The 18819-nt window shown below is 30.5% G+C and overlaps 2 protein-coding genes across 5 annotated transcripts in view; one reads left to right on the top strand and one right to left on the bottom strand.

Moving 5' to 3' along the window:
- LOC111690226 (unconventional myosin-XVIIIa) overlaps nt 1-18819 on the top strand; it is a 48094-nt gene that overhangs the window by 861 nt on the left and 28414 nt on the right. The window contains exons 2-11 of one of the 4 annotated variants that reach the window (XM_046948506.1): nt 1309-1380; nt 1458-1646; nt 1702-1965; nt 2030-2809; nt 2882-3025; nt 11277-11684; nt 11772-11958; nt 12454-12620; nt 12683-14176; nt 14336-14524. In XM_046948506.1, the coding sequence (XP_046804462.1) occupies nt 1458-1646; nt 1702-1965; nt 2030-2809; nt 2882-3025; nt 11277-11684; nt 11772-11958; nt 12454-12620; nt 12683-14176; nt 14336-14524 (3822 nt within the window). In that variant the 5' untranslated portion in view covers nt 1309-1380. Of the gene's footprint in view, nt 1-1308; nt 1647-1701; nt 1966-2029; nt 2810-2881; nt 3026-4755; nt 4930-6356; nt 7390-11276; nt 11685-11771; nt 11959-12453; nt 12621-12682; nt 14177-14335; nt 14525-18819 lie in introns of those variants that run through there. The other 3 variants (XM_046948505.1, XM_046948507.1, XM_046948508.1) reach the window with 3 other exon arrangements.
- Nucleotides 14569-16228, bottom strand: LOC111690277 (phospholipase A1 VesT1.02). The gene is made up of 3 exons (XM_023452732.2): nt 15989-16228; nt 15600-15843; nt 14569-15532 (listed from the first exon to the last, which is right to left on the bottom strand). The coding sequence occupies exons 1-3, from the start codon at nt 16035-16037 to the stop codon at nt 14671-14673; spliced, it is 1155 nt and encodes a 384-aa protein (XP_023308500.2). The 5' UTR covers nt 16038-16228; the 3' UTR covers nt 14569-14670.

The following is an 18819-nucleotide window of genomic DNA, read 5'->3' as shown; positions in this document are numbered from 1 at the left end:
AGTTAAAAGCAGCATTTGCCATTGCAATTTCGAAAATCCGAACCTTCAAGAATAACTTTTAAAGCGTAAGATTTCTCAGGAGAGTTTCATTTACTATTTCTAAAATGACTAAAATTTTAAAGTGAATATTTTGGTAGTGTATAAAAATTAATCGACTAATTTGTTTCTACTATAGTTTACATCACTAAAACAACAGTGTTGTATTTTGTATCACGGTTTCTTCTTTATTTTTATTTTGCACACCAAATATGTAAATATTTTTATTTGACTTATTCATGATAAATTGTAGCCTTTAAATTATAAAAAAGAAAGTTAAAGAGCATTGATTAATAATATAATTACGCTCGTTCACACGTACGTTTGAAAAAGCAAATGATAAAATGTACTAACTAAAGACCTTAATGTGAAACCAAAACAAAGTAAAATTAAATAAAAAAGTACGTGTATAGAATTATAAACAATTTGCTAATAATTAAGATATTTATTGACTTGCGTAGATAAAAATAAAATCATTTAAATATTAACAAATGCTCATATCTACGTATAAACAAATAACTGTAACGTGATAAAGACATCAGTGTTACCAGATGAACTAAATAATATTTTAATTATCCTTTATATTTTTCTAAAACGATACGGTAAAATCTTTGGGAATATTGAAATAACTGTAATACAGCCCTTGGGGCTGTGTTTGTTGCACACAAATTTAGAAGTCGGTTGTCGGTTTCCTGTATGCATGAATGTTTTTTATTCGGTAGATAATAGAAAGTTGCAAATGTGATCTCAGAATAATGCACATAAATCATAAATAAAAGTAAACATGAAGGCTGAATCTTTAAGAGAAAAACCAACCGCAAATCTTTGTTTTTTCTTTTTGTAGGAAAAATAAACAATTAAGAGTAAACTATAAAATTTTGCACATATAGGTAGTATGTTGGGCTATGTACATACAAACTACTTATATTGTGTATTTTAATGTGTCTTAGACAAAAAGTGAAAACTATATTAAAAGAACACGCGAATAAAAAAAATCTAAGAAACAACAAAACGCATAAAAGAACACAACAAGCCGTTAGATATTGATAGCCTGGTTTGTAAGCCAGACAACAAACACAATAATATATTGCAAAATACATAACGAAAAAATAACGATTTTCTTAAAAAAGTAACCACACCCACAAATATAGATAGTTAGTGTCAATGGAATGTGTGACTTCGATTGATAATATCGAAAATATTAATAATAAAAATAAATAATAATTCCATCAAATGTTCACATCCTTTTTGTACCTTTGTTTTTCGTTCTAGTTTAAGGACATTTAGTGCATTTAAGTATACATGTGTATGTGTTTTAAACACGCTATGTGAATTCTTTGAAAGGTTCGAATCTCAATATCTCGTTACAAGAAAGCAGACAAACAGAAGTTTGAACAAATTATTCTTATATCGTTTTTAAGATGTTTAATTTTATGAAAAAAGGCGTATCAGTGGCATCAGGAAGTGCTAGCGATAGGGAGAAGGCAGAGAGGGAAGAAAAAGAAAAACGGAAGCGTGAAAAGAAACAACGCAAAGAAGGCAAACATGCATCGGGGGTTCCCGGCAGTATGAGCACCGAGGAGTTATTGAGACTGGATGAGGCAATACATGTAAGAAACCAAAAAAATCTAAGACTATTTAAAGAGTTTTTCTTTTGCAATACAGGTTCGACGTTCGCTTAAAATAAGAGGCCGTCGTAAGGAAAAGGAAAAATTGCCCAGTGGAATAACAGCAGATTATAGTGCTGAGTTTTTTGCGGCATTAAACGCGGATGCTTCTGGTGGCAGTGAATTAGATCGGGGAAATGAGGAAATTGTAGCATCTGTAAACACGACTATAGAGAGTCGATATAATGGTAGCGGCAATACGAGCATACATTCCATTGCAGAATCATCAGCTTACATGGGAGCTATAGGAGACGTCTCGAAGGTGAGTAAAATCTTTGTACCATTTGTCTGTGAACTACTAATCTTGTCTATTATTGAAATTTCAGAGTCGTTTCATGCTTCCTGTTCCACCAAAACCACCTAAACGTGGTATTCTTAAAGGATCTCGCAGTAATATTAGTAATATACACGAGGAAATAACGGTGGCATCTCCAGATGCCCTGATTCGTAATACAATTCAAAATGAAATGATTTTTGATGGTAATCGAAGTATGGGTGGAGCTGGATCTATTGGCTCGAGTTCAAGTCAACATGGAACATCATTTACGTCAGTAGAAAGTTTACGAAGCGATGAAGGCGGTATACAACGGGCCATGACTTTGCCAACCAGTGCTCGTTATACAACACATGTTCCACATGCAAATCTTAGAGTAATGACCTCACCCTCCCCAAGCGCCGATAGTCTTACAGATACCACAAATTCCTCATTTGCCACGCCTCCATTTTCACTAAGCCCCATTGGAGAATCTCAGGGTATAGAGCGATGGTCTAGAGTGCAAGCATTTGAAGATACTGATTTACCCCTTCCTCCAATTAAGCTGGTTAAATTACCACCGCCGAGATCATTAACTATTCGACGCAAAAAGTCTCCCCGTCAAGATTTTGGCTTTAGTTTACGTAAGGCCATTTGTTTGGATCGTACAGAATCATTGGCAAATCCGGTTTTTAAACCTGTAATTTTTGCGGAACCCGGAGCTGGTGGTAGTTCTACCGGTTTGTTACCTGGTGATCGTTTACTGAAAGTCAATGGAACTCCTGTATGTGATTTATCACGGGAAATAATTATTGAAATGATTAGGAATAGTGGAGAATCCGTTACTGTTGAAGTAAGTCAATTGATACATACATATTATCATTGTATATATTATTATTTTATAAATATTTCCAAAATCTTTTAGGTTCAACCCGTTTCTGAACTAGTTGAACTTAGTCGTCGTTGCATGCCCCAAAATAATATAAATGATGTCGACGATTCTGATCGTGCTCTTCTCAATGTTAACAATTGCAACACTTTAAAACGAAGTGCAAGTAAACGGATAAAGGTAAGTCTAAATAATATTTTATATAAAAAAGTTCTCGTATTGCAATCCATTTTCTCAAATACTTTTTCTTTAAATTAACAACACTTGTGCGTTTCGCGGACTATCTCAACCTCAGATTCTAAATCATTTTGGTGTGAAAGATGTTTCTTTTTTATTTTCGCTGTATGTCGCATAACTAAATATTTTTGATATAAACGAAGTTTCAAACAAGAAGGGCAAAGTTTATATATATTTTTTAAACAACAGAATATTTTCTTATATATTAAATAGATATAACCAATACGTTGGTTATATCTAATATCTTTTGTTGATATAAAGCCTTTGTTTTTTTTATACAAAAATCATTAGTTTTCTCAATATATATATGTATATTCATTATTGGATCGAAGAATAAAAGATTTGCTTATTATACACTATACCACAGCACTATAGGAAATTATATTTCTGTATTTGGCCAAAAGTAATTACAACCAAACGCGTGGATCTATTTAAATAATTCCTCTTGATTTTAATTTTGGAATACTACTAAGAGGCCAGGGTAGATTTCTGACCATGTATATAAAAAGCATTAAATATATACTTTTCACATTGGTTGAAAGATTCATTTCAAATAAAATCGAGTACATATCTTAAGATAGTTCCCATATTATGTAAAACACCACTGTAGTTTTAATTAAAATGCAACTCGTTACATTAATCTACAATATGAAACATATACAAACAAATTTATTAATATTACATATTTGAATATGTACCTATAGTTTAGAGCAGTGGAATCTTTCAATAATGGACCATTAAAATAAAATCTACGTACATTACTTTAATGTTAATATAAAGCAACTTATTTATTGATTGAGATTTAAAGGAATGATTTGTCCCACTTTAAAGAAAATTTTACTTAAGGGACGTTTTTCCCATCTGTTTTCATGTATGTAATAATACGAATATTTTAAAACACACCTATTTGAACCTACGTAAATTATTAAACAAACTTATAATACTCTGTTTATGTATTAAAGTTGAATTTGGTTATGACGAACATGGAGACCGCAAGCTCTTTTAAAAAAATTGTTAATAAGCACTTTATTATTTCAATAAGGAATTTTAAATTTGAAGTTCTAATACATAATGTTTGTTATAAACAAGGTGGACTGTAAAAAAAACAGCAATGTACAAAGATCGTTGAATAATACTGTGGTTCTGAATTACTCAATTTGTATAATGGATAGAGTGTGAGCGTGCATGTAATTGTATGTGTGGCTAGATAAAAGAAAACAAATATTTAAAAGACAACAGAACACAAACTAAACAATATTTTGTGAGTCTACTTTGCAACCACAAAAACAACTTTAAAAAACTAACAAAAACAATGAGAAAAAGTCAGCCAGCCAGCAAAAATATATGGTAAACATATGTACATATACAAATGTATATATGTATGTATATGTATAGATATGTGTGTGTTTGTATGATTTCTTCCCTACATCAGAGCTAACTTAACCTACTACACACAAATAGGCGAACGAACAAATCTTTTCTAAAATCCCCCATATATTATGGTGCTATTACTTCTGTTGTATCTGCTCTTGTTATTGTGTTGTTGTTGTTTAGGTATGAAGCTTTTTTTTTGTTTTGTTTTTGTTGTTGTATCTGTTATTGCAACTGAAGTCATTTGGTCGTTTGTGGGGAATACATTTGTCTAGACATCAGTATGTTTAAAACCGTTTCTATGTACGAACGATTGATACATCGTCGCTGTAAGCGCAGTTATTAACTTCAATTATTGACCGTTGATTAGATCAATCGGTAGTTGATCATTCATAAAAATAAAGCATTGTTAGCAGTGACCAATATTTTTATTATTCATTCAAATATTCCGCGTCGATGAAAAATCCGAATATAATGTAACCAAATATTATAATTATCATTACATACAATAAAATGTGCATATATCAGTTAGTTTACATATTTATTTAAAGAAATTTCAATACATATTAATAACCAACGTTATTACATAACTAGTGTTTATTAAAAATATTTACTAAGATGTTACTGGAAAGTGTATCGTTAATTTTCACAGCTTTTTGTGTTGCCTCACGTGTCAATTAATTTATTTGTTATTTAGCTAATTATATTTCCTTAAAGTATCAATAACGTCATCTGTTCTTTTATTATTAAAAAAATGCATTAAATTTTGTTACATGGTTTATTATTAATATTAGAAAAATATACTATATTTCTAATTCATAATTAAGTTTCTAATAAAAAACGACATTTGAGAGTTACATACATTGTTATGTTCGTAGCAGTAAGTGTGTAAGGATATCACTCATACGCTAGCAGCATTTAAGAAGTTACAAAAAAAAAAAAACATTAGATTTTTTAATAATTTTTAGTAATATTTCTGTGGATGTAGTTAAATAATTTTTTACATTAAACGCTAAAATTTTTAATGCATTTATTTACTGTTACATTCTTAATTGTATCATCCATAAATAGTATAAATTTTATTTGATATTTTATAACAAATAGTCGAGTTAAAAACTAACAAATAAATAAATGAAATATGATATTGTTACACATATATTCATACATATATATGTGTGTATGTGCTTTTGTTCATATATTTATATCTAGTCGAATTGAAAACAACCCACCAGCCAGCCAACCAACAATCAGCATCTAAACTAAGTAGGTTTACTTGAAAGTCTTACTGTTGTTATATCTATTATACAGTTGTTTAACTCAAAACTACTCAAGGTTACGATCATTGCAAAGTTGTACTTAGAGTTATTTACTTGCGTTTGATTTCACATTAAACCGACAACTTGAGTTTTGCAAGCATTCCGCACTAATAGACAAATATTCTTTATTTTTTTTTTTTTTAAACCAAATTAAGTCTATGGAAGCTAAATATTTACATAAAAGTATAATAAATAAAAAAAAACATACAAAATATGGATAATGTGTATTGTTTACCAAAGACAAATGGGTGCTTCACTTGTCAAATCGATTAACTAAACTTTAGAATTTCATTTCTTTTTTCGGACTTAAGCCTTAAGTTGAAAAGGAAACGTGAACTGTTTGAAGTAGCATTTTATAGTTAGCACCAAATTTAAAACTAATAGAATACAGCAATAAGTTGATTTACCTCATGTGTTTTTTGTGTTCTAAAAATATTTTCGCTGCTGTAAATGCCATACAGTGGTAAATTGCTGTTGGCGTTTTATATGATCTTGGATCTTTCAATATGCTGGGTTTGGGAAGTTGTTATTTCTTTTTTTTTTGTTAATTTAGTAGAACTGAAATAAACTCAAATGTTGTTTTATAGGAAATAATTGTGTACATATTTGAAAATTAATTAACAATATATTCATTAAACCAACAATTGGTGAGTGATAATTGTATTAAAAAGTAAAGTTAACAACGAACTTATTTTGTGTGAAACGAGTAAATAACAAAGAAAAAAAATAAAGAACATTGAAATGAAAATCATAAAAGTGCCATAAATCAAAAAGTTAAAATATCGACAACTTAACATGTTTATATTGCCAAAAAGTTTTGAACACACTCTTCGAGCACCCATTATTCCGGCCACACCTGCTCAACCAGGTTCAGGTCTTAATCCGGCTTTTCACAAAGGATGTACAGGAAAAGCTCATGCTTGTGGCACAATGAAATCAAAACTTAATAAGCCAATTCCTCCGCCTAGAGGAGAAAAATCGCAACGAAAAAGCAGTATTAGTTCAGAGAACATAAGTGACAGTGGATCTGAACATCAAAATTCACTTGTATGGAATACTTTGGATTCCCCTGTTCATATCGGTGACCCAAAGTGTATAATTAGAAAAGGCTCAAAAGAAATCTATGTCCAGGGCAGTAAAAATTGCCTCGATAGCAGATCTCCATTACCTTCTAAAAGGACAAACAAAAACGCACCATCACCATTTCTGCAAAGATCGTCTAGTATATCTAGTACAAGAATTCGTTTACATAGTGAAGGTGAACAAAATTCTGAGTATGACCGTCATTCTCCAATTCCTTCGAATCTTTCCACCTTTGAACGTACACAAAAGTATCGAAGCTTTCGTACAAACAGCAAATCAAATGGAAATTGTAAAAATGTTCCCATTGCAACGACAAACATTAGACCTCCATGGAATAGTGCAGCAGCTGGAGTCAAAACATCATCATCTTCAGCCAACGCCATGTTAAATAATAGAGTATTTCGGTCATCATTGCGTCGTCGTAACGACACAATTTCATGGCAAACATTATGGGAGCGTTCGCTCTACATGCGCTATTGCGGTTCAACTATCAGTAACGGACATTTCAAAAATTTTGATGAAACTATTAAGAAAAAGGTTTGATTTTGAAATTTTATTAAACTCATATTAATTTTAAATTATAACTTTTACTACTTGCAAAAATGCAAATGTTGTAGTAAACTATAAAGTGTTATTTATAATAAATTTATCGGTAAACATACACGACGCTCTCTTTAAGGACAAAATGGCTCTTAATTCATAAAAATTTTATTAATTTTTAAAAGTTAGGTTAAACTATATAAAACGGCTATAGTATTTTATTGAACATAAAACTTGTTTCCCTTTCAAAGTAAAGTTAAGAATTATATAAGTATTTGTTTTTAATGCTCCACCTTGTTAAAAACCTTTTCACTAAATAAAACTTGTTTGAAGATACGGCTGGAGAAATGTTTTAATATTATATGGGTTAAAACTGCGTTGGCGATTTGCCCAGTGGTAATTTAATTATTATGTTGTTGCACTGTTACGATATTCAATGATTAAAACTACTTTAGAAATACATCTTTATATATGTGCGTAAATTTGAATATTCATATAATGATAAGATTATTTTATTCATTGAAAACCTCTTACAGATTTAAAAATATGTATTTATGCGGAAGTTTTCAGACATACATATTTATATGTATGAATATATACATACGCACATTAATATAGAACAAGAAAAGTTTCAATAAACCCGACTGAAAACTTCATTTAGCCTTTTCATTTACACGTTATTATTTAATGAGCACCTCTTTAAAATGTTCAATATTTTTTCATAATAAACCATGAGCGGTTCATTCAAAATTTGTAATTTTGTTTTGACATTAAATAACAAAAACCAACTAATTTTTAGAAAAGCCTCAAGTATACATTTATAAGGTTTAACCATACCTTGGTAATACTTAACCCCCTTATTTTGTAAAACACTTCACATCACGTTAAACATTTTTGTTTGAAAATTCTAACTATAACAATTATCCATATATACAATTTTTCACATATGGGAGATGCCACGTAAATAATTGAAAGATCGATATTTTTTCCAAAGGCTAATAAGGATTTTATGTAAGCTAAAAAAATTCGAATAAAATTGTATTGTATTTGAACTATTATAGTTTTTTAGATATACACATTTTTCTATTTAATTTGTATGGAAGTTCCAAACAACCCCCACCATCCTGATATATGCCTGATTTTTTCCAAAATGATGACTATGAAATTCCTATGTGCAAAATTTTAAGAATCTAGTTCTATTAGTTTCATAGATAAAAATTTTTTTTGTATTTATGTAATATGGGAGGTGCCACGCCCCCTGCTGCTAGTCCGCCCACTTTTTACTTCACTATAGACTTCAAAGAAACATACATACTAACAAACACATTAGTTATCAACACAGCGACAGCTGTATCAACTAAATGTTTTTTCGCCAAAATAAAGAACTATCGGCCACAACAACACAATAACCTCTTTAGTATTGATTGACCAGATTGGTACATCTTTTACTTCCACGGCATGGAAGGAATAGCGGAGTCATGGCATATGTTGATATATCTTATTAAAGAACTAGAATTTCAAACGGAAAAGAACATTAGATGTAGCATAATTGTTTCTGTTATAACGTCTAAAATATGGCCAAAATATATTTTTATTTTTTTTTAATTTAGTAGACGATATCTCGAAAAGATCATGTGGTTGAATTCTAAATTCAGCAAAACTCAATCCTTTAAATCCATATGTTAATATATCTTATTAACGAACTAGAATTTCAAACGGAAAAGAACGTTAGGTGTAGCGTAATTGTTTCTGTTATAATGTATAAAATATGGCCAAAATATATTTTTATTTCTTTTTAAATTTAGTACACGATATCTCGAAAAGTTCATGTGGTTGAATTCTAAATTCAGCAAAACTCATTTAAATCCTTTTATCTCTTGTTGGCCTGTATAAGTATTATTATCGCATATATTGCACATATTTACAAAGTTCTTTAATATCACTAAAATTCAAATACGATGCAGATTACTGTAGGAACTTTACCCACAATTTGTTTGAACCGTGTTTTACACTCATCCACGTACAAATACACACAAATTGTATTTGTATAATAAGTATGTGTGACATTTCTTGTGCTGTTGATTAAACTAAACATATACATACATACTTATGGTATGCATGTACTGCATATGCATGTATTTGTATATTGATCATTATGATGATTACTAACATCATTATCATTATATCTTAGTTTGGTATGTGTCTGTCTTCTTTGTCATATTATGCTATATTTGATTTACTTCAGGTTAATGAACTCTTCATTTCCCCCATTAATAAATAAATATGTTTAGTTTGGTGATCATACGCCCCTATAATGGTAAAACTTGTTATTTTGATTTCATTCCTATTTACATCGTAAATGGACTGACAATATTTGATCTGAATAAATAATTATATTTACGGTTAATTTAAAAGTAGTATGCAATAAATATTTCAAAACTTCGCCAAAAAATACTTAAAGGTACAATAAATATTGAATTGAAGATTTTTCAATAATTGCTGGTTAAAATGTTTTATGAAGTCTTTTTATGTGTGTATGTATGAAAACGAAAAAGGTGGATAAATTTTATGTTAGGTCAGGTATTTAATTGATTGACTGATTGAATTGAAGTATCATACAACATATATTCCAAATGTATGCTTTGTTTATAATTGTTTGTACTAAATATATGTGCACACATCCAATAAATTTATTAACAGACAGCCGCTCATAACTATGTGCATACTTTCTATTTTTGAGTATATAAAGATAATAAAGTTCATATTTTTTCTAAATTTTTATTCGTTTAATTAGGATATTAAATTTTGAGTGCAGTTGTATTAAGGTTGTAATTTTAAGGAAACAAATTCAATTGGTTTACTCTATTAAATGATGTCTATAAGTCTCGATCACCGCCGTTCGTAGATGCGAATGACGAATAAAGCAAATAATAATTGACCACACTAATGTTTATTTTTTTAAAATATACATACATATGAGGAAATTTAAAGTTTTTTCTAAAAATAGAAAAACATTTGTTTTTCCATCACTAATAGTTTAACGCACTATATCTAATGTTGAAGTACATATTTAAAAACAGTGTTGTTGAGGTAAAATGTTTTCTTGTTATATACACTACCCAAAGTGTGGAAAAAGATTTCATCAGAAATAGAAACCCGAAATACTTCAAATTCGGGTGAAATGAATTTTACATTAGCGTGTTATTGTTGGCAAGTCTGAATTAAACCTAATCTTATTTTAAAAGCAGTGAAAATCGGATACTTGGATGTAAAAAATAAAACACAATCTCTTTATGACACACTTATGAAAATTTTACTGGTTTTCACCAAATGTAAAAAATAATAGGAAAAAAAAACGATTATTTTCTTTAAACCATCAAAATATTTAAAATTGGTCTTGTTCTATCCGAGATATCGTTCATTATGATACTTATTAACTCCTATAAAAAGCCTGTTTCAAAATTTGACTTAAGTGTCCACAATTTATTTCAAAAATAAATGGCTTAAGTATGTATATCTGAGTCAAGGTACAATTCAACTCAAATGCTTTATTATAAAAACTAAATCACATTTTATTTTTCAAAAGGATATGGTCGGCTTCGCCCGACTTTCTTGCTTGTTTCTTACTTGTTTTATTTTTCCACCACTATTATTTAATATAGAGACACGCCTTTTAGAATGATTAGACTTTAATATTAGTCTCTCTACTATGTTGTAATGATTTTAAATTTTTTGTTGACGAAAGAAAAATATTTTAAAAATGACAATTACAAATAATAACCTCTTTAGGAAAAATGTCCTTAACTAAACGAAATCGTTGTCTCAATAAATAACATTAAAATAATTATTTGTGTGAGTGTTTAATAAATTTGTTATTTTTTCAGTCTCGCAATGCAAATGAATTGCAACAACAAAATTCACAGGAAGAAAACTCTATTTCGACTACAAACGAAGCAAACTGCAATAATGACCATGTGTGGTTGGTACATCGTGGCGGTTTCTGTGCTGCTTTACGTTTGTCACAGACCAAATCCCATTTGGATAATCACAAGGTTGTCATACAACTCTTGCACAATGGCGAAGAGATGACTGTAGACGAGGATGATATAGAGAAACAAAATTCTCCATCGTTAGACTTAGTGGAAGATATATGTGAATTGAAACATTTAAATGAGGCGTCAGTTTTACATTGCCTACGCCAACGCTTCGCCAGCAATCTCATTCATACCAAAGCAGGACCGACATTGTTAGTAGTTAATCCAATGGCACCATTATCATTATATTCTGAAAAGGTATATATACATATATATATATATATTATCTATCTTTATTGTTATTGAACATTATTAGTTTTAAAAATATTTTAATTTTTTCTATAGGTGGTGTCGATGTTTCGCGGTTGCAAGACAGAAGATATGCCTCCGCACATATATTCTTTGGCGCAAACCGCCTACAGGGCAATGTTAGAATCTCGTCGCGACCAAAGTCTTATATTCATGGGTCGTTCTGGTTCTGGCAAAACAACCAGTTTTAAACACGCACTTTATTACTTGGCGTTGGCAGCTGGTAAGTGTCAATATCAGTATATTTTTGCCTGGTTGCTATTTTTAAAATATTGTTTTCTTCATTGATGTGCTAAGATATGTCGAAATAAATAATTCAAAAATTCATTAGAACGATAGTGAACAAATTTTCTTTTTACATACATATATACGTAAATATCAACGTATTTTTGCCGTATTAGGGTTATAATTTTTATACAATTTTGGAAAATATTAAATCTGGCCTCTCCATTTTACGAAAACCATTTTAACCCGTGAGTTTCTCTAGCATACGAGTTGTTAAAGTTTCAATATTTATTAAAAATAAAATTTAAAATTAATGAGATGTTTATTTTTTGATATAAACAGTGTTTATTAGACACAGATAATGCTTATATGTGTCAGTATTTGTGCCAAAGTGTTTCCCAACATATTTTGAATTGTAATAATATTTTTTCTAAAATTATTGGTCCGCAAAATGACTTTCCTATATTTAACCCTTAATTTTCATCCTTTTTAGGTTCCGTTAATAATTTCCTAAATGCTGAAAAGGTGAATTCGGTTAACATCATACTTGAGGCTTTCGGAAATGCAAAAACATGTTTAAATGCGAATGCTACACGTTTAACCCAGTTATTGAGTTTAGATTTTGATCAATCTGGACAGATAGCATCGGCGTCTTTACAGGTATGAGGCTCGAAAATGTAAATTATAATGGATCTTATCTTAACAATTTTACATATATGCAGGTTTTATTGCCCGAAAGACAAAGAGCTGGACGAAGGTTGAACAATGAACACTGTTTTCACATAATGTCCCGTTTGTTGGCTGGTGCTGCAGGATCTTTGCAAAAGGAGTTGCATATTGATAGCCTACCCGCCGAAGATAATCACCCGTTTGTATCATTGTCACAAAAACTTGAAGATCGACAGCGTGCAGCAGCAGAATTTATGAGAGTAGTTCAAGCATTTGAGACATTAAATATTGATCCAAAAGCTGTTAGGGGCATTTGGAGTATTTTAGCTTCGATATATCATTTGGGATTGGCTGGAGTGACGGTTGTTGGAGCAGGTCCTACAGCAAGGACTCAATTTGCAAATCCATCTGCGGCTCGAAAGGCAGCTGCATTATTAGGCGTGTCGTTGGAAGATTTATCGGGCGCTGCTTTTAATGTAAACGCATCTGGCAATACAAGTCCATCGAAGACATCTGGAGACAATATTGAGTGCGCATGGGAAAGTTTAGATGCTTTAGTTATTGGATTATATTCGGAAGCTCTAGCTGCGGTTGTAGCCCTCATAAACAAAGCAATTTGCACTTCAGCTCATACCATTGCGTCTATTGTTTTAGTTGATACACCAGGATTTCAAAATCCTGCAAGCTGCGGTTCTCAAATAGGCGCTACATTGTCGGACTTGAAACACAATTATCTACAGGAACGTTTACAATTGTTATTTCATCACAACACTTTAGTCGCACCCCGTGATCGATATGCACAGGAATTAGTTGAAATTGACACTGAATGTGTGGGTGATACGAATCCAGGACCCTTAGTTTCACTAATCGATAAAGCTCCACAAAACCACGTTGTTCGTTCTTCTCAAAGAGATCTGCGAGAACAAGATCGACGAGGTTTATTGTGGCTATTAGATGAAGAATCAATTTATCCCAATTCCAATGACGATACATTCCTTGAGCGTTTATTTTCCCATTATGGTGATCGTGAGCATCAAACATTATTGCGCAAATGCACAGGTCCAAAGCAATTTGTTCTTCAGCATTTACAAGGAACAAATCCCGTCTTGTACAGTGTTAATGGATGGGTACGTAATAGTCGAGAGCATCCCGCCATACGCAATGCTGGTTCTTTGCTTCAAGATTCGTCTAGAGATGAAATCAGCCGCCTTTATATTGGTTCGCTTACCCGGAGTTCTGGCGGTATAGTATTTTGTGGTTCATTTGCTGGCCTTGAGGGCACTCAATCATTAAGAAGAGTATCAAGTATTAGAAGATCCTTTACTTCTGCAGGAGTAAAACGCAATTCAATCATGTTACAAGTTAAATTTACTGTCGATGGCATCATCGATACTTTAAGAAGAACCGGTACACATTTCGTTCACTGTTATCTTTTGCAACATAATGCTGGACAACACACTGCATTCACATCCAATGGTTCCCCCAATACACTAGCTGTTCAAAATGCCAAAGATGATTTGGTTAATATACCGTTATTGCGTAGTCAGGTATGTGGTACAAATACGTAACTGCTCACGATTACTTATACATACATACATACATACATACATACATACATACATACATACATACATACATACATACATACATACATACATACATACATACATATATTAAATTATATCATTATTGTATTTTTTATTTAGTTGAGGGGATCCCAGGTTTTGGACGCCGCTAGATTACATCGTTTAGGTTTTCCAGAATCTGTTCCCCTGGGGGAATTTGTTAGACGTTTTGGTTTGTTGGTAGGCGAATCAAACAAAGATATTACAGTCGAACAAATATTGTCTTCCAACGAAATTGACCCGACCACCTATCGCATTGGACCAAGTCAGGTAAGTGAGAACATTTTATTTGTATTAAAATTAAACGTGCTATCTGATCAATAAGATTACAAAGACTTAAAATTGTGTTTAATATTACAAATATACATATATACAAAAAATTTATTTCACAATTATTATTAAAAATAAAAATACAATTAGAGCAAACGTCTTGTGCTCTGATATAAACCACCTAAAAGTTGGGGTGATATGTAACTACTTTCCAAAAAATTTGGTGGTTGTACTTTTCGTATTCGTACTACATTTTCTAAGCCATATGGCAAATTACGTTTAGTGCTTAAATAAAAAAATCCAGTTTTCGGCACCGCTGGCTCTCCGCTCATGTAAACTTCAGCATGACATTCGTCTGTCCCCGAACTGCATGTACAATTATAGTACTGGTTTAAGCTAGAAGCATTTAAACATTCAATAGCTCCAAACAAATTTGGTTTACGTATAGATTCTGCAAAATAATACAAAGCCGCGAAGTGATCACAAGCAAAATCAAATTCCGCTGCTGTGGCATTTGGGCAATGTGGTTGGCCTTGACCCCAATTTGGGAAGAATGATGCTTGACTTAGTTGAACACTTGGATTACCCAAATGAGAAGTATCAGTGTGAATTGACTCAACATACGTTGCATCATTAGGTGCCAAACGAAAATCTGCAGATAACCCAAGTTGCGCCAAACCAGCAGGATCCAAAGCTATAATGGCTCCAAATTTTTGAGGCTTTAAAAGTTTGCCCGTTAAACCCGAAATATGGCTGCCAGCACTGTGTCCTATTAAATAAATATTATTCATCTCAACATTGGTCTCCTTTTGCAGAAAACGAATAAACTTTGCTATTTGAGCAGCAATTTCCGAAAACTGCTGAGAAATCCGTGGATAACTAATGTCAAGAGCAATATCACTCCAATCCACCAAAATTACATTAAACTTTCCCCTACTAAAGTAAGCATCCTTTATAGCGGCATTTGAACACGAAGTACTTTTGCCAGCCCATCCATGTATAGAAAATCTGAATTTACATAAGTACAAAGTTAAGTATGTATTAATGTATGTAAGTACACAAACAAATACTTTACCTTACTGGCCAATTGGTATTAAAGTTTGAGTTTCGCAATGCCCTTATATCTCCTGTGCGCAATATTTGCCGTTGGTTAGGGTTATAGGGAGTATAAAGGTCGTAATGTATGCGTTGACTGCCCAAATTACGTAAACGTGGATTAAGCAGGACTTTAACTTCCTTTCGTAGCATTTCCTGAATTACACTAAATATTGAGATATCACAATGTCCTCGCCTATATGATAAATCAGCAGACAACGACACTAAAGTGAAAAACGAAACATGTATTTGATTTAAGTAATTTAATGTTTTTGTTAATGCAATAAAATGGAATTTTAAAACTTTGCATTCTAAAACTACTGGCTTTTAGCCATTTATTTAACATCACCATCACGAACTACCACATACCACTGACACACGCCCCTAATAAAAATACATAGACAAATAAATATCTCATGGCTTTGACTTGATTTCAAATGCAACACAATAGTAGTAGCACGGCAACACAAATCCAGCCAACTTGAATAATTCAACGTTTACAATATTATATTGTCGTAAGTTACACAAATTTTATGCGACACATTAAACAACCTTCGCGCAGCGCGTTCTGACAACAAATGCGTTGAATTCTAAAGGCTCCATTAGTTAAAAGAACATTTTGGAGACTTCTTAGCAAATAAAAATAAAACTACAGTTTTATGGCAAAACAAAAAAATGTAAACGTGAATGTTAATTTTTGGTTAAATTTTTACAAAAAAAATGTTTAGAAAAAATATAAAACACATCGTCTCACTAAAATACATACACATATGTACAAACATATATGTATACATTCTCACTTGATACACTAAAGACCAATTCAGCAACTTAAACAAGTATATACACATGTATCTTGTACTAAACATAAGCTAGAATAGCTCCTTATCTATGCAGAGTATTGATCGTGGTATACAGATGCATTTTATTTATTATTTTTTTTTTTATTAAAATACAAGCTACAATTCTTCAAGTGTAATTATGTTATTATATGTTCATATGTATGAACGTATGACATAGTACAATGCAGATAAAAATCAATCTTTGAAAGATTTGTGTGAAGATCGAAACAACATGTCATTGGCTGTAATTGAAATGCTACTGTTTTTGATAATTTTGTGGTCATTGCTAGTGATCAGTGAGAAATCGAGCGAGTTAAGTCAATAGCCACTTGCATTCAGCTAAGGTCATTTACAGCAATTAAAAATAAATACAGAAACACGGACTGTAATGTCGTTGATGAACATGACGTTGAGTAATTTTTGTTGCAAAATTTTTCAAATAACTTTGAACTTTATTTTTATTATTATAAGTTTTTTTTTCATGTATTTGTATGCAGACTGGTATGAAACGATAGATTTTTTTTATTATATCTTTGTTCTTAAATATTAAATGCAAAAATCTCAAATCACAGTCGAATGTGAATATTTACATACATATGCATTTTTCCCAATTTCATGCAAACATTTTAACATTAGTTAAATTTCTTACAAAAAGGCTAACGACATTATTATTATGTATAAATAAACAGTGTTGAAAAAAAAACTTAATATGTTTGTATGTATTAGCATTAGAATAGAACCAAAAAATGGTGTAAGTTACAATTACGCCCAAAATTTTAAAAAGTTCTTTGTTTAAAAATTATAAATATTTCCCCTATGATCCAGTTAATCAACAATTAAAACTAAATTACTTAGATGGGAATCTCTGATACATTTTTAGGAGCCAACTTAAATTAAATTTTTGCTCTTCCCTTAAACAATTTAATACTTGTAATGCACAAAGAATTTTAATGTTCATTAATTATATTATTTAATTGCTTTTAAACGTTGATTTACTACAGATTCTAAACAAAAGATATTAAAGCATTTATTAATTTTTTTATAAAATCAGTTTAATTTCCATTGAAAATATATATATGTACATATATACTATGTACATATGCATGTACATACATATGTATATGGAAGGAATGCTTAAAAAATGTGACAATGTATTTCTAAATTTTTTTAAATATAAAAAAATATTTACCAGAATATTACTCTACATATAACATGTATGTATATTTAATCTTACTAATCAGTTATGTTTGACACTGTCTAATTTCCATAAATTTATATTCGTATTTTTTATTTAAATTAAATTTGATATTAGGCTATTTCGGCTTTAGGCCTAATTTAAACTTAAACAGTTTTGTAAAGAAATAGAACAACAACAAGTAGTAATATAAATTAATTAACTATATATAATATTTCCTTAACATGTTAGAGTTGCTCTCTTCAAGTGGTTCTAAAAGTAGAGCTCAACGAACTTTGATCAGTTGTGATCTTATAATAATAAAAAAAATTTATAAAGTAGTTTTTCTAAACGAAATGTTAATAAGCAATTGAATGTTAACGAAATATATTGTTTTAGTTTTTAAAAACACAAGTAAATGATATAGTTATTAAGGTCTGACTTTCTTATCATAACACATAGATCGATAAATTGTCTTCTATTATTTAAAAAAATAAATTAACAATAAATTAAAAAAATACTTGTTTAAAATATATACATAAATACATATTCTATAATAAAATATTAAATGGCTCAGTTCCAGGGTCATTAAATGTAATTGTTAATAAAATATAATAAAAAAGTGATACAATAAGGAAACTGAAAATACCTGGGAAGTGTTATAAATAATTAAATTATAATTGAATTTTGCGCATTTTTCACTCACAACTCTTCAACAATGAACTTCTTTACATTAAACATACTTCAAACGGGTTACATAAAAAATCTTGATAGAAATGTAGAAATAAATTTAAAAGGATATAATCGCATCTATACGTTTGAAAATCACCAATAAATTGTCAAAAATACTTTCGAATCATCACTAGACCTCAAATATTTTTGGGTAAGATCAATGCAATTAAACAAGGTATATTTTTGTTTATTATTGGTTTTGAAATATTCAATTGCTTAGATGTGTGTCGGGATTAAATTAAAATATTTTGTTTCATTATAACACAACATTCATTTTAATATAACCAATTGAATGAAAACTTTTGAACTCATTTAACCTTTTAATTTTTATATGTACATTATCATTAATAAATTCTGCTCATCTTCCATTAACTACGACTGGATATGTCTAGTTGTTGTAATTCCACTTTCACTACTCATATTGCAACTTAATAAAACAACTACATTCACTAATC

Source organism: Lucilia cuprina, chromosome 4 (genome assembly GCF_022045245.1).
Source record: "Lucilia cuprina isolate Lc7/37 chromosome 4, ASM2204524v1, whole genome shotgun sequence".
NCBI lineage: Eukaryota > Metazoa > Arthropoda > Insecta > Diptera > Calliphoridae > Lucilia > Lucilia cuprina.
Note: the sequence above shows the minus strand (reverse complement) of the source record. Positions and strands in the feature narration are given on the sequence as shown.

What these genes read in the sequence shown, in the direction of transcription:
- LOC111690277 (XM_023452732.2), bottom strand. Translation starts at nt 16,037, where the DNA reads ATGAGATATTTATTTGTCTATGTATTTTTATTAGGGGCGTGTGTCAGT. An exon ending in ATTAGGGGCGTGTGTCAGTG is followed by an intron (nt 15,844 to 15,988) that starts GTATGTGGTAGT and finishes TTTTCACTTTAG; the next exon opens with TGTCGTTGTCTGCTGATTTA. An exon ending in AATACCAATTGGCCAGTAAG is followed by an intron (nt 15,533 to 15,599) that starts GTAAAGTATTTG and finishes ATGTAAATTCAG; the next exon opens with ATTTTCTATACATGGATGGG.